Here is a 15,482-nt window from a genome sequence, read left to right on the forward strand (position 1 = left end):
TTCCCGAAGGTTTTATTCCATTTGGACTCCGTTTGATATTCTGTTTCTCCGAAACACTGAAATAGGCAAAAAAACAGCAATTCTGGGCTGGGCCTCCGGTTAATAGGTTAGTCCCAAAAATAATATAAAAGTGGAAAATAAAGCCCAATATAGTCCAAAACAGTAGATAATATAGCATGGAGCAATCAAAAATTATAGATACGTTGGAGACGTATCAGGGGTTCGACCTACCCCCTCCCCGATAATATTATTTTCCCATGTATGTATGCAAAAGTTACATTTTTAGAAAAGTTTTATATATCTAGCTAGGAAAGGAAGAAGAAGAAAAAGAATGAGAGGAAAAAGGGAAATAAGAAGAGGAAGAAAGGAGAAGAAGAGGAGAGGAAGAAGAGGAGAAATAAATAAGAAGAAGAAAAAAGAAGAAAAAGAAGAGGAGGAGAAGAAGAAAGGAATAGAGGAGAAGAAGAGAAAATAGAATATTCTATTTTCTCTTCTTCTCCTCTTCCTTTTCTTCTTTTTTTTCTTCAATCTTCTCCTTTATTAATATCTTCTTCTCCTCTTTTTTTCTTCTTTTTTTCTTCAATCTTCTCCTCTATTAATATCTTCTTCTCCTCTTTTTATTTCTTCTTCGTATTCTTATTTTTATCGAATATGTCGTTGTCGATATACCCCGTGTCCCGATAACTTCAACACGAGGGGGGGTTCGACCTACCCCCTCCCTGATAACATTATTTTTCCCATGTATGTATGTCGTCGTTGTCGATATAACCCCCTCCCGGATAACTTCGACCGTGATAACTTATACCACGGGAGCACCCCCCGGCCCTCTCGCTCGACCAAAACTCTCGAGGACACCCAAACCCTAGAAAAAAATGATGTCGGTCTCCTACCCCCTCCCGTCGCGCCCCTACCCTTGAAGCGTTGCCGAGGCCACCCCAAACCCAGAATAAGCTAGGTCTACGTTTGCCACTAATATATCCACATGCTGTCATGTTTGTGTAATAATTGCTATGTTGTAATATTTGCAGAAACAATGGAGTTCGGACGAGACGAGGAACAAGAACAGGTGTTGGGGGACATAATCTTAGCCGGAGGTGATGTCATGTCGTATCTTAACGACAATGATGGTCTGGAAGCAGAACAGGGTGAAGAAGAAGCAGGCTACGGTGATCGAAGAGTGGAGGAGGAAAGACATGATTATGATGGCTCCGGTGACCCAATGCTGGTGCAAGACGGAGCCCGTGGTGACGGCTCCGGTGACCGAATAGAGTCCGGCCAGGTAAATATATTAGTTAAGCCTGTGATGACTAGCTAATTGATGCATTCATTGTTTTGGTATGTACACATATTAATTAACACTCGTCTAATTCTTCTTTTTTCTAGCCCTCCGGATCGAGCACAACTTCGGTAAAGAGACGAGGCCCGAAGAAAAAGTTATGCTAGAATGAAAGGTTTGGTATTACAGAAATCGCGCGCGATGGCATGCCGATTGAACCCATCCGGAGTCTGCTGGAAAAGGCAGTGCCTAGGAGGCGCTTAGGCACGCCTAGGCGCTAGGCAGTGGCCAAACGCCTCGCCTAGGGCATAAATGGAGGTCTAGGCAGGGCAACCAAGGAATTATCTACCCATGTAAGAAATCATGCCACATACCGCACTAATATGCCAAACGGGTTATATTCCAATGGCAGTAGATGGTAATTAACTTATTTATATGCCCTAAACTAATATCAACACCCATATAATAATCACAAAGACACTACGAGTAAAAATTATATTACCGCCTGCCTAGGCCACGCCTAGGGCGCTTAGGCACTGCCTAGGCACTAGGCAAAGGTCAACCGCCTCGCTTACGCCTACCACTTTTTCCAACCTTTCCGGACAAAGGAAGCATTTGCTGCTCAGTGCAGGGTTCTAGTTAGGGACAAGACAGCATCCAGCAATGGTGTAAGCCTAAGAACGAAGACCCTGAGGTGTCTTATGTCAATGATATGCAGAAAGATGATCTTTGGACTGAGCTGAAGGCAAATTTCACCCTACCGCCAGAGGAGGATCCGGAGAAGCCAGTTAAAGAGCAACTAATCAAGTCTCATGCTCTTAAGGAGATGGCAGACCTATTCAGGAGGTGGAAGAATGAGCTGAAAATGTTTGTCGACAAAGAAGAGACACCATAATTCATTGGCAGATATGAGAAGATCAGGTATCACTGGCCCGCATTTGTGGCCTACAAGACATCGGAAAAGAGTAAGAAGATGTCGGCGACAAATAAGAAAAATGCTGCAAAGAAGAAGCTTCACCATCGCACGGGGTCAGGTGGCTACCTCAAAGCCCGGCCTAAGTGGGCCAAGGCTGAGAATGATCTTCTTGATAAAGGGATCGAACCAGAGACAATAAACTGGCCAGACCGTTGCCGGACTTGGTTCTTCGGGGCTGGCGGAACCTTGGACCCTGTATCAGGGAAATGTGTTTGGACGGACGAGCAAATGAACATACCAGTCAAGAAGCTAAAGCACTATCGATGCAGCGCAGCAAGGGACGTTCGTTCCAGACAGAGAGAACGACGAGCTCACAATGGCCCTCGGGAATCCTGAGCACCCTGGACAAACACAAGGCACGCCAGGCTCTGTTCCGTGGAATGCTGGTTTTCCGGACGCAGGCGGTTACAAATGCCAGGAGAGGAGGAAAAAAGTGGAGCATGCCCAAATTCAGACGCTGCACGAAAGGGTTCAAGCGCTAGAGGAACGAGAAGTAGCTCGCAGCAAGCGACCTGCCGAAACTACCCCCGAAGCTACCCCGCCATCTCAGCAGAGAAGCAGCGTGGCTTCCACCGAGCTGTTTCAGCCGGAGCATGTCTTGACGGCTCCTGCTAGCTACCCCGTGGATGCTATCACGGAGTCTCAACATTGCCACCTTATGACGCAATGGCAGAACTTCAAAGTCAAGGCGGATGTCGGCTCTGTTCGACCTACTAAACCCGGCGCAACTTTTCATCGTAGTCCGATTCCAGAAGGATATGCTAGGGTGACGGTGGACGAAATAACAGAGGGATTTGAGGACCTCCAGCTTGACTACCCTACCGGTGAAGGGGAGACTCGGCTGGCTTCTTGTCTATTGACTCCATGCCTATGGCGGAAGGAGCTCATCAAGCTTCTGAACTGGACGCCTCCGCCTCCTCCTCCTCCTTCGGCGAGTCAGGGCACTCCGCCTCCTCCTCCGGTGAGTGATCAGGGCACTCAGCCTCCTTCTCCGGCGCGTGGCGGCACTCCGCCTCCTTCTCCGCCTGCACCGGCGCGCCCGAGCAGCCAGCCTCCTCCTTCTCCGCCTCGTCAGCAAGGGCGGAAGAGACCCGCCGCCGCTCCGGCTGCTCCGGCGCGTCGTAGTCCTTCTCCTCCGCCTCGTAAGCAAGGAAAGAAGATAGTCGCAGCCACTCCGTCTGCTCTGCTGACGTCTAGCAGTACAACCAGAGGCGGGAGGCAATACAGATTCGGTCCTTCTCTGAAGACTCTAGAAAAGTTACCATACGAGAGGACCCCGGAGGAGAATGCCAAGATCGCGCGAGCCGAAGTGAGGAACTTCTTTGAAGGAGTGAAAGCAAAGAAAAATCCACCTCCAGAGGAGAAGGTAGATCCGATGAAAGCGAAGCGCACTCTGGCTGCCCTGAAAAAACCAGCAAAGTCTCTGCCGAAAGGCAACTATGACCGCATTATTGCAAAGTCATTTGTCGAAGCGGGGCGGTCGGGAAGTACTGTCAGTGATCAAAGGTTAAAAGAACGACGAGCTGGGAAAAAATTCCCCAGCTCGGCGAACAAGCGAACCAATCGTGCCCCCCGCTCAAGGTGCCTACTAATGATCCGAGGATGGTGCCCGGTTATAGCAATCTTGGAGATTACCTGCCCGACAATGTACATTATGAGTTCTTGGAGGTGGAGGAACACAAATACGAGTACGGGAAGCCTCTCGTCAAAGATGAAAGATCTCTAACAACGATGATGCGAAGATTCCATGATTGGTACATGAAAACCTGCAGAGAGTCTAAGAGGAGGAATACTTTGACGCTGAGAGTTAGAGAGGAGCATGACCTCGTTGGGATTGAACTGTTGAATATTCCATTTAAGGAGTTCTTCCAGTTTTTCAATCAAAAGGCCCTCGATAAAGCAACGGTCACTTGCTACTGTTTATAAGTAGTACTACTTCTGTCATTAAGTCACTCTATATAGGTCAGCTCTTTCATTGCATGTATTTATAATTATCCTCACTATATTATGCAGATTGAAGATCGCCGAATTGAAGAAAAGACAAATCAGTGATATTGGGTTCATTAACACAAATCTCATAGATGCAACTGAGGTTAAATATCGTGCCGAAGATACCGAGGCCAACTTGCTACAATCGTTGGTAATAAATAAAAACAAAGATATAATACTCTTTCCTTACAACTTCAAGTGAGTGTTACTGTCCTGTGCATATTCGGTTTCCCTTATTAGTCCAGGTTATAGTAATGTAATTGATGAGTTATGCATGCGTGCGCAGGTTCCACTATATTCTCCTAGAGATTAAGCTTGAGCAGGGACTAGTAACTATCTTAGACTCGAGACGAAAAGATCCCCAGAAGTATGCAGACATGACTCAAATGCTCGAGAAGTAAGTTAAATCGATCATTATCCACCATATCAACAACTTTGTTCATTTCCTGATATATCAAGTAATTGTTTTCTTTGTCTGGCAGGGTTTGGAGAAAATTCACCAAAAAAGCTCTGGGACTGCCGAAGAAGCTGCAATTTAGACACCCAAAAGTAAGTACTATAGTAACATATTCCGCGCATCTCCTAGTGATTCAAGCGCTAGTTTCATCAATACCATTTTGCATGCTTGCTTATCAATTTGATTGACCTCTATTTCTTGTAAAGTGGTTGTGGCAGGAACAAGGGAATAATTTCTGTGGATACTACGTTTGTGAGTCCATCCGCCACACGACCTGTGAACGAGGGTACTCTGACGAACAATATGAAGTGCGTAAGCAATAATATTCACAATTTTATTTTATTACCATCATTTTTGTTGAGTTTCATTTATTCATATATATATGTATTGACCCCCTTGTTCAAATTAGATATTTCGGATGTGGGATGAACTCCTAGCACCAGATCATATGTGAGCAATTCAAGAGGAATTGGTGGCATTCTTCCTTGACCACGTGATCGCTGAAGACGGAGAATACTATGTGAACCCTGTGTTCATATATAATTGGGAGATTATATTATAAGAGATAATTATTGTATATATGTAGCCGGTAGTGTCGAATAGATATACGAGAACTTGTTGTTCGACCAATCTCTCGGAGAAGGAGAGGTGGTCGATATCACTTCTCTCTGTATGCATATGTTCATGACAATCTTCTGTTTCCTTTATTTGCTTACTAGCTAGCGCGCCTAGTCCTCCCTATATATACGTATATATAGCGTCGTCCAAGCAAGCAAGGACATAAAAGAGGACACTTCTCTCTATTAATTAGTTAGCTAACACAATATATAAAACACCTAAATTAAACCCCCAAAACCTCCAACCCCCCCTAAAAAAACAAAAACCCCAACCCATGAAATGCTGACGCGTGGATGCCTATTGGTCCCGGTTGGTGCCACCAACCGGGACCAGAGGCCCTCCTGCCTAGGCTCGGCGCACCGGCCACGTGGAGGCCCATATGTCTCGGTTTGTGTAAGAACCGAGACTAAAGGGTTAAGGCATTAGTAACGACCCTTTAGTCCCGGTTCACAAACCGGGACAAAAGACCCTTATCAACCGGGACGAATGAGGGTTTTTCTACTAGAGTAACTCTCACGTCTTCTCTATCTTTGAGTCTATCACACCTACTTGGAGCCCCATCTCCTTCAGCACTGACATCTACATTGATATTCTTCCCATGATCGATTCTTCCCAGTGATGAACACATGTTCTACTCTGGACACACGTACATATATAGGCACCGGATTCCAGTGTTAATTGTGACAGTTGAGAGAGTATTATTCCCAGCTCCATGTAAAGTTATAAACACACACATAGTGTGTGTGAAGACGTACATTTATTTGATTTACATAACGGTCATATCTAACCAGATCACCACAGAGTATATGATCGACTGGCTGGCTATGCCCCCCTCCTCTTCCTTGATCTGCGGCATTGCTGGCTCCACAGCCCAGTGGAGCACCTCCGGCCACGATGACTTCCCGGAGGAGCTCATCTTCGGATACTGATGCACTTGTATGGGTTTTATCACAAGGCACGGGATGTATGCTCTCTATGACTATCGCACATCTTGGGCTGAATATATAAGGACATGTACAATGGTTCTATCTTAAGAGTGTCACGTAGGATAAATGATAAGATGGAGGAAAGAGAAACCATAAGAGAAGGCTTGTCTTATCTTATTTAAGAGAAGACAAGAGATGATATCTTAGCACAATTTGTCTCACCACGTTTTTAGGAACAACTAATTATTGAAGATAATGCTAAGAGATGACCCATTGTAGACATATTTTTTTGTCATCTCTAATTTACATGCAAAACTTAAGATAAGACTATCTTATCAACCATTGTACATACCCTAAGTGAATATATAAGCTGGCCGAGCTGCGATGCTCTTCACTTCAGGTAAAATAAAGATATAGGTTGGTTGGCTGGCATTGCTAACGATTACCGCCCATATGTTGGATTTGCTGAGATATATAGCATGACGCCAGAGTTTCTTGTTTACTTAATCTTGTCAGAGTTTCTTGTTTACTTAATCTACTGACTGAGCTGGCAAAACTATGCCAGGCTAACTAACTGATATATCCCATGCACAGATACTGTCATGCATGCATATGCATCGTATATACTAATGCAATCTAGTGGAGGTTATGGTTGACGTGTTCAGCCACAGGCTATGCCATGGCTTTTTGGGGACAATATGCGGTTGAAACCATGTTATGGAAAAAAACTGATGAGACACTATAAGTGATTCAAAGTTTACACAAATTATCAAAAGCATACAATATGCTGGGGAAGGTGATGTTGTATAAACCCGTTAGAGTGTTTATAGTCGAACTCAAAGCTATTTGAATGCACGGAAAAACAAATCCTGATTGGAATAATAACAAACAGTAACAGCAGTATTCATGTTGAATTTATTTTTTTACATATCTTCCGAATGAATATGCGTGTGAACTTTAAATTACGTACACATGTTTGTTAAAAAAAATAATCACCATGCTAACATACAGTTAATACTGAGAATTTTCAATTAAAACTCTAGAAGTGGTATCAGTGGAACTTGAGTTTTATTGGATATATAGTTTCGCATAGCTTCAGCAAGGAAAATGCTCATCTAGTCACAGCCCAGTGTCTAGTCATACACACATCTGAACCCTACAGCCCACGTGAGATCACTTTATGTGGTCTATAACCCAAAAATTTGTGCAAGACATTGACCAAAATATATGGATATTAGAGCGGAAAATCATGAAGTGTAGCTGCCCATAACCTATCACAACGCTTCGTCAGAATTTTTAGATAACAAATAACTATTAGTAGTATGCCAAGGAGCAAAGATACAACTTCATGTCATAATATGGTCATGCTGAACCGAAACGAAATGGCCGACGTTCAAGATAGCTGACCTCAATGTATAATTTTTGTCGAAGGAGCAACAAAGGGTCACAAATTTAGTTTCAGACGTTCAGGTTGAGCCATCCACAAAAGTAAGTAGCCTTCAGGTTCAGTTGCAAGATCAAAGTTGAAAGCACCACAAGATAGAGAACCTCGATGTACATTTTTGTCAGAGGGGGCAACACAGGGGCCACAGATTTAGCTTCTGACTTTCAAGGTTAGCCATCCACAAAAGTAAGTAGTATTCAGGTTCAGTTGCAAGATCAAAGCTGAAACTGAAAGCACCAGAAAATTAGATAAAACCTACGCCTTCAGATTTCTTTAGTTCTAGAACTATTAAATCGATAAGACCTCTGGAGCAAAGATCAAGCAATATATGCATAGGACTCTTATCTTTCAATGTCATCAGAAACCAGCAGGCATGGAAATGCAAAATTAACATACTGTTTCTACAACCAATAACCGATGGAGTACTGTTAGCTTTTCCTTGCGAAGACTGCTATTTTCTCAGGATGATATCAAAATGCTATTTCTCTCACATGGGGCAAATGCCACATATCCACAATTCAGTTCAAACAGTCTTTTCCTGATCAGGCAAGGGCCTTAAGAGTTTGGAATTACCCCAATTTATTCATGATGTTGAGGTATGATCCAGTGGCGGCGCCAGGAATTTGCTCCTGGGTATTCTTCTAAATTTTTTTTTGGCCAAAGCAATATAACAGAGCAAAAATGTACTATAAAATGGCAATATCAATGACCATTCATCAATAATGGTAGCAAAATATCATTGTGGCAATATCTCTAACAATTAATAAAGAGATGTAGTGGTCGCTGGGTTCATTATGTCCATCTAGCAATCGGTGGATCACATAAATAGCAAATGAATCACATAATAAGTAGTGGTCGCTGGATACCTTCGACAGAGCCACAGTGGCTGGACTGCCGGAGGTGGAGACTGCCGTGGAGTGCTCCTGCAGCCCAGCAAGGCGAGCCGAGCCGGGGAGGCCGGAGGGCAGAGGCGGACTGGCCTCTGGCCTTGGCGGCAAGGGGAGGCATGACCGGACGCAGAGTTGCAGATTCGCGGAGGGGAGGTCGGCGAGGGCCGGAGGCCGAGCGGAGGGAAGGGGAGGGAGTGAGGAGAGCGCAGGCCGGATGGGAGGGGAGGGACCGAGGGAGAGGGCAGCCGCCGGACTTGGAATCGCCGCCGCCGCTACAGCTAGGTTGGGAATCGGGGAAGGAATCGGCCGCCTAATCTGGGTCGGTGGTGTGTGGTTTGGTGCGTCGCTGCGACGCTGCCGTAGGTGCCAGTTTGGGCTGGACTTAGTGGGCCAAGTTTTAGCGTATAAAAATATGTAGTAAAAAAATTGGGGCCAAAATCTTTGGGTATTCCAGGGAATTCCCAGGAAGACCCCCAGCGCCGCCACTGGTATGATCTCAAACAATTCGATGAGACAATAAAACTGGACAGGCTGTATATCTGTTCTACCTAAAGATCATTCTTGTATAATGTCATCCCATCAAAACCTCTGTCACCTTATGAAGCTTAGGGTTGTTACTGAACATGTAGTTCAAATCATCTGCCAAGTGCAAGGTTCATTTTCACATAGGTAGGATGAGAGAGAGATTAAAGAACCTACTGTTCTTGAAAATAATTGAATACACAATGTACTTCACGAAAGGATTGCAGATTGTACTGTTCTACTCCCTCTGCCCCATAATATAAGATCGTTTTGCAAGCTAAAACATCTTGCAAAACGATCTTATATTATGGGACATAGGGAGTAACTTTCAGTTTCAAGGAATGGCATATGCAGAGCACATTGCCTATGACTTCTGATCATGACATATTTACTTACCCGACAAAATTAAATACTCATATGAGTTAATCACTGGATAGGTAGGACCTGGAGGTAAATAGCTGCACACCTCTTGCTGTGCACAATCTTGCCTATTCATGTGCAGGTGGCCATCAGTGTGCAGAATAGCGTGATGACATGCTCAGGTGCTTCCCTGGTGTGTGCTTGTCCACGACATGCTTCTTCTCCTCAGACCTGCAGGACCGTATGGGATAAAAATATAGATAGATTAGAAAGCCACACAAAACAATAAAAAGAAATGCATTGTACTTTCTGTACCTCTCCTTGTGATTTTTATCAGCCTTAACTAGTGTCCCATGCGAGCATGAAGGCTATAATCAATTTCAACGTTTTAGTGCTTCTACTTCATAAGGATAAATTAACAAAATACTAACACATCTAAGGAACTGGTCCATCATTAAAACAATACTCGAATTTGGGAGACAAAACTAAGCAAGGCCAGCCAGTATAAAGTTACCAAAACTATTCTGTGTCGGATTTTTTTGTCTTGACACCATAACATATTCAAAAAACAGAGGCAAGTTCAACTGGCCCTTCCACTTCATAAAGACCAATAACTTAACATTAACACATCTATGACACTGTTCCATGGAAATGTTATAAATGATTTCAGTTGTAAATAAAGCATTTGCTGATATAAAGAGTGCTAATTGTCAATAAAATGCAAAGATAACCTAGAATGTTGGCATGTTACAACTTACAAGATAGTAAGAAAATTAATTCAAAGATGCAACAACCTTGCACTCATAACGTTACCAAAGGTATTGTGTGAAGGATCAGTTTTTAATCCATCGGGCATAAGTTCTGTATATGAAAATCATTCATTCCCCGCCTCGCCACCGTAAAATTCACGTCTCCCCAGGCTCCGTCTGCGGTGGCGATGCAGGCTGACATCCTCATCAAGGCAAAGCACCTTCTCTGCAAGAAGCTGGGTGTCATCTTCGATGAGATAACCTCCGACGATGCGGGGACACTGACACACTGTAAGAACTGTTCAGTACAAGGGAAGGAGATCTTTGAGATTTTTTTAATGGAATGAATCTCAAAAGGCAAAAAAAAAAATCCATGGTGCTAAAACAAATGAATCTCTTCCCTGATATCTCATCTGGGCACTTGTGAGAAAAATCATATCGAGGTTAATGATGACAAAGCACAAGGAAAGAAAAAGTTTAAGTCAAGTGATGATGGTACTGGAATGGGCACAATATTTAGTTGGGAATTTGACCAGGAGGCGTTTGAAAAGGTCTTGCTCACATGCATTGATGAGCTGAGTTATTAAATTGTAGAGGGTGGAAATTCCAAATAGTTTTTGACAGCATTTCATTATTTATAAGATAATATCAAATTCTTGGCTACATATGACCACCTAACTATGGTGAACAAATGTGATAGAAAACATATTTCGTTCGTGCATCATGATCGTTTACAGAGTATTGTTCTTACGACATGGTTCTAACTTCTGCATGTTATGCTCATCCCCTTCATCAGCTCTTTGATATACTATGGTGGGCGGAATGAAGAGCATTGCATGATGTTTATTTGATTTTAGTACACTTGCCGGTAAATCAGGATTGCATGCACAATTAGTGGAGGCTTTGATGGGCATTTTGTTATAATCCAAGACATACACTTTTGCACTGACTGTCTTGGTAGCAATTATAAATGAATTTTGGGGTATATATCAAGTTCAGTTAACTTCTCCATCATGCTTTATCTGTTGAACCATTTGCACCTACAAAAGACACAAAACATGTGCCACAAATGTGATATTTGGCACCTTGAAAAGCAGATAAAGAGCAAGAAGGGTACATGCATGTTATCTATATGCACTGAAATTTTCTCCACCAAAATAATTGTTCCAGAGATATAAAATAAAACATGCTCCAGGTACCTATTTTTTCTAACAACACCGTACATAGACAAGCCATGAATAATATTTGAAGGTCAGCAACTCAGCATCGACTGGTAGAACTAATAAAATCTTTAATGCCATCTAGCGAGTTTTGGATACTCTTATTCCAAGCATTCGTGTGGTGCAGATACAAATAACAATAACTCAAAGGCACATCCAAAAACATTGCTACACATGAAAAGAACACTTAAATCCAACAAAATAATTTATATTCCAACTTCCATCTATATCACAGACTATCACCCAATAGTGTCGCTCTGAATACTCAGAATGATGACAGGAAAAGAGTGTTACCTTCATCCTCTTCTTGACTGGAGAAGTTTGCATGTCTGTCCACCCCCTTTATAAAATTCTCGAGCCAGTGACCTAATAAAATTGATCCAAAGATGAACATGGATTGCATGAGTACTCTCTCTTGTTGTAGAAAGAAAGGGATAATGTGTGATGGATAAAGCAGACCGTATTCTTCAAGTAGATTCACATAGATCTTTGAAGCTTCTAATTGTACAAAGAATTGGTTTCTGAAACAAGATTAAAATAAGCAATAAAAACAAAACAGATCAGACTAAATTTGTACGACAAGTTGAGAACATGAGGTAACAAGACCTTTGTCAACTAATTGAAAGTTAGAGGTGGGGCCTTGTGATTTGCTTTCTCATGTAAACCATAACTGACCAACATCTTCCAAGTAATGAAAAGTATATACACACAAACAAAAGGTTAGCACTGACTATATTTACATTCTGGCTGTTTACAAATTACAACTGGATCTGCATGTTTTACATGCCCAGTAAAATTGGCTTCAGGCAGAAGTCCACGGATATGCATCTCATTGTAAAGCTTGGAAATCTCTTTCATATTACCACATCGAACATAACCTTGAATCAGTGTCCAATATGTAACGTAATTTGGATCCACATTATTCTCAATCATTTGATCCAAAAGCTTGATTGCTTCTTCCATATACCCTTGAGTACAGAGACCATGGATCAGTATAGAATAGGTGAATACAGTAGGCTGAATACCATGCTCTATCATCTTTTGTTTTAACTTGAAGGCTTCAGTTGTATTACCATCCTTGCAATGTCCATCAATCAGGATATTATAGGTGATAGCAGTAGGAGACATGCCCTTTGAGTGCAACTTATTGAAAAGACTAACTGCCCTTGGAACATTCCCAGATTTGCAGAGGCCATAGATGAGAGAATTGTATGTTACGATATTTGGAGTAAGACCAACGCCCAACATCGCATCCCTCAAACCAAAAGCTACATCAATAAAACCTGAGGCAGAGCAACCATGAATGAGGCTAGAATAAGTGTAGTTATCAGGAACGAATCCCTTTACTTTCAGATCCTCAAACAAATTTCTAGCATCTGAAACTCTACCCAATTTGCACAGCCCAAAAATAACAATGTTCCACATAATTTTTGCAGACTGATCATTTCCACCAGCAAGAGATTCAATGACATGTGCTACTTTACCAATATCAACCGTACTTGCACTGCAGTCTGGAATCATGTCAGTATCGACAAGTTGTTGCAACACCAAATTTGCCTCATCAACCTTTCCCTGTCTATAGAAACAGCTCACTAAAGCACTGCAGATGAAGAGATTAGGAGTCAGACCTTTCTCGACCATTTCAAAATACAAATTGTAGGCATCATGCAGATTGCCTTCTTTACACCATCCAGCTATCAGGGCTCCATAAGTGACTGTATTAGGAGAAAGACCCTTTGCAGTCATTTCAACAACGATATCATTCACCTTGCCACTTTGCCTAGCTACAAAGAATCCGGTTATGAAAGAATTGAACATTTCAACTGAAGGAGCAAAGCCTAAATGTTCCATGTCAACCCTAATTTGAGTAGCTCTATCCAGGTTACCTATTTTACAGTAACCATCAATTAGTGTTCTGTAAGTCAAGCTGTCAGCAGGACATCTCCATTCCTTCATCCTACCAAATAGCTCCTCTGCTTCAACCATCCTCCTAATCTTACACAGCCCATTGATAACTGTGTTAACTGTAACCACGTTTCTTCCCAAACCCCTTGCTAAGGTTTCCTTCCAAAGGTTCAAGGCCTTCTCGGTTTTACCTGCTTTGAAGAAACCATCCAGCAGTGTGCTACAGCTAATTTCATTAGGCACTACTCCTCTCTTCAACATCAAGAACCACAATTTGAGTGCATCATCAATAGCACCACGTGAGCAAAAACCATTCAATAGCGTGTTATATGTTAGTGTTGTTCCTGCGAACCCATTCCTTACCATCATATCACAGGTTGCAAATGCCTTGTTCATGGAACCATTTCTGCAATACCCATCTACTAGAGTATTGTAACTGTATTTATCCAGACTCACCCCTCTGTCCTCCATCTCCTGTAAAAGTTTCTCTACTTCAAACATCCTCCCCAACTTGCAATATCCATTGATCAGTGTGTTGTACACAAACAAATTAACCTGCAGTCCGACATCAATCATCTCAGCTCTTACCCTGTTGGCATCTTCCATTCTTCCCCTTTGGCAATAGCCATTGATCACCGCACCATAGGCTACCTCGTCAACCACAATCTTCTCATTTTCTTTCATTTCCCTTACCACCCTCTCAGCCTCCTCCACCCTCCCCTCCTTACAGTAACCCTTTACAAGTAAGGTATATGTCACAACATTCGGTGACAGACCCTTACTCTCCAGTGATAGCAAAATCCTTCTCGCAGCCTCGGCCTGTCCTACTCCACAATACCCATCCATAACCGCATGATATGCCACAAGGTTCACCTCCACACCCATCCTCTCCGTGTCCTGCACGAAATCCACTGCTTGTGCCACCCTCCCATCCCTGCAGTACGCCTTTGCCATGATGGCCACCGTGAACTCGTCCGGCAGTGTACCATCACACCGCATCTGCTCAAACACAGCCACCGCGGTGCCCACATCCCCAGCCTGTACAAGCTGGTTGAGCAGGCGGTTGCAGGACCGCAGGGTGCGGCGGCACCCGAACTTCCCCATTTCATCGAACACGTGGAGGGCGTCGGTAAGCTGGCCAGCGTCTGCATGGGCTCGGAGGAGCAGGTCGAAGGAGGCGGCGGAGAAGGAGAAGTCTTTGTACACCTCGGCGAGGTGGGGGAAGAGGGATGGGGCTGCGGAGCTGGAGCGGGCGGAGAGGAGCGAGGCGACGAGGGCGCGCGCGGCGGGCAGGCGGCGGGCGTGGGCGAGGATGTGAAGGAGCTGGGCGTGGGCGAGGAGGGAGGGGCGGTACGGAGCAAGGCGGAAGAGGTGGAGGGCGGCGTCCGGGTCGAGGCGGACGCGGCGGAGGGCGGCGTGGAGGAGGGCGTGTGTGAGCGGGGAGGAGGAGAGGAGGCGGGAGACGGCGGGGAAGCGGTGGAGGAGGAGGAGGCGAGTGAGACGGCCCAGTAGAGTTGGGTCGGTCGCGGCGCCGACCTCGCCGTCGGCTTGGGGCGGAGCGGAGGAGTGGATGGGGCGGCGGCGGCGGAGGGGGGAGGAAACAGGTCGGAGTAAGTGGCATCTCTGGAGCATGTATTGGTCGTAGAGGTATGTGGTGGTCTTGCTGCGGCGGCGGGGCGGTAAATGGGAAGGCGGAAGCGGTGGGTGGCGGCCGGCGGGGCGGTAAATTGGAAGGCGGAAGCGGTGGGTGGCGGCCGGCGGGGCGGTAAATGGGAAGGTGGCGGCCGGCGAGTCGGGTGGTCGGAGAAGAACGGGAGACAGGACGAGAGGGGTGGGCTAGTGAACTGAAGTGGGGTTTGGGGTAGGTCACCGAAGTGAGGCCCAACCTAGCCCAGCCCGTTATAAATTCAATAAGGCCGGCTTGCTAACCAGACGGAACTCGATACTGTACATCGAAGTCTCTTACAGCCAGCCAGGAGCATTCCCCTAAAAAAACTGTTGAGGAGTGCTCCTTCGAGAGCCTCCCCAACAATCATATGGGATGGGGTGAAAGCGCGCCACAGCCGCCGCCACGTGTCGCGCACTAGACGCTTTCTCTGAAAAAAATTATTTTTCCGCATGTATTTTTGACTTTTTAGATGATTTTTTCG

The 15,482-nt window shown here is 44.4% G+C and overlaps 1 protein-coding gene across 2 annotated transcripts; it reads right to left on the reverse strand.

Annotated features, from left to right (window-relative positions):
- Positions 1-9,290: 9,290 nt before the first annotated feature.
- Positions 9,291-15,186, reverse strand: LOC125515874 (uncharacterized). 2 transcript variants are annotated; one of them, XM_087531351.1, is made up of 5 exons: positions 12,034-15,186; positions 11,887-11,948; positions 11,722-11,793; positions 10,253-10,433; positions 9,291-9,689 (listed from the first exon to the last, which is right to left on the reverse strand). In XM_087531351.1, exon 1 carries the CDS (start codon positions 14,962-14,964, stop codon positions 12,148-12,150), a length of 2,817 nt encoding a protein of 938 aa, XP_087387477.1. In that variant the 5' UTR covers positions 14,965-15,186; the 3' UTR covers positions 9,291-9,689; positions 10,253-10,433; positions 11,722-11,793; positions 11,887-11,948; positions 12,034-12,147. The 2 variants fall into 2 exon arrangements, with proteins under 2 accessions (XP_087387477.1, XP_048537323.1); XM_048681366.2 differs by having other exon boundaries at positions 10,253-10,496.
- Between the last annotated feature and the right edge of the window lie 296 nt (positions 15,187-15,482).

The sequence above is a fragment of the Triticum urartu genome, chromosome 6A, assembly GCF_056163025.1.
Source record: "Triticum urartu cultivar PI428250 chromosome 6A, HENAU_Tu73, whole genome shotgun sequence".
NCBI lineage: Eukaryota > Viridiplantae > Streptophyta > Magnoliopsida > Poales > Poaceae > Triticum > Triticum urartu.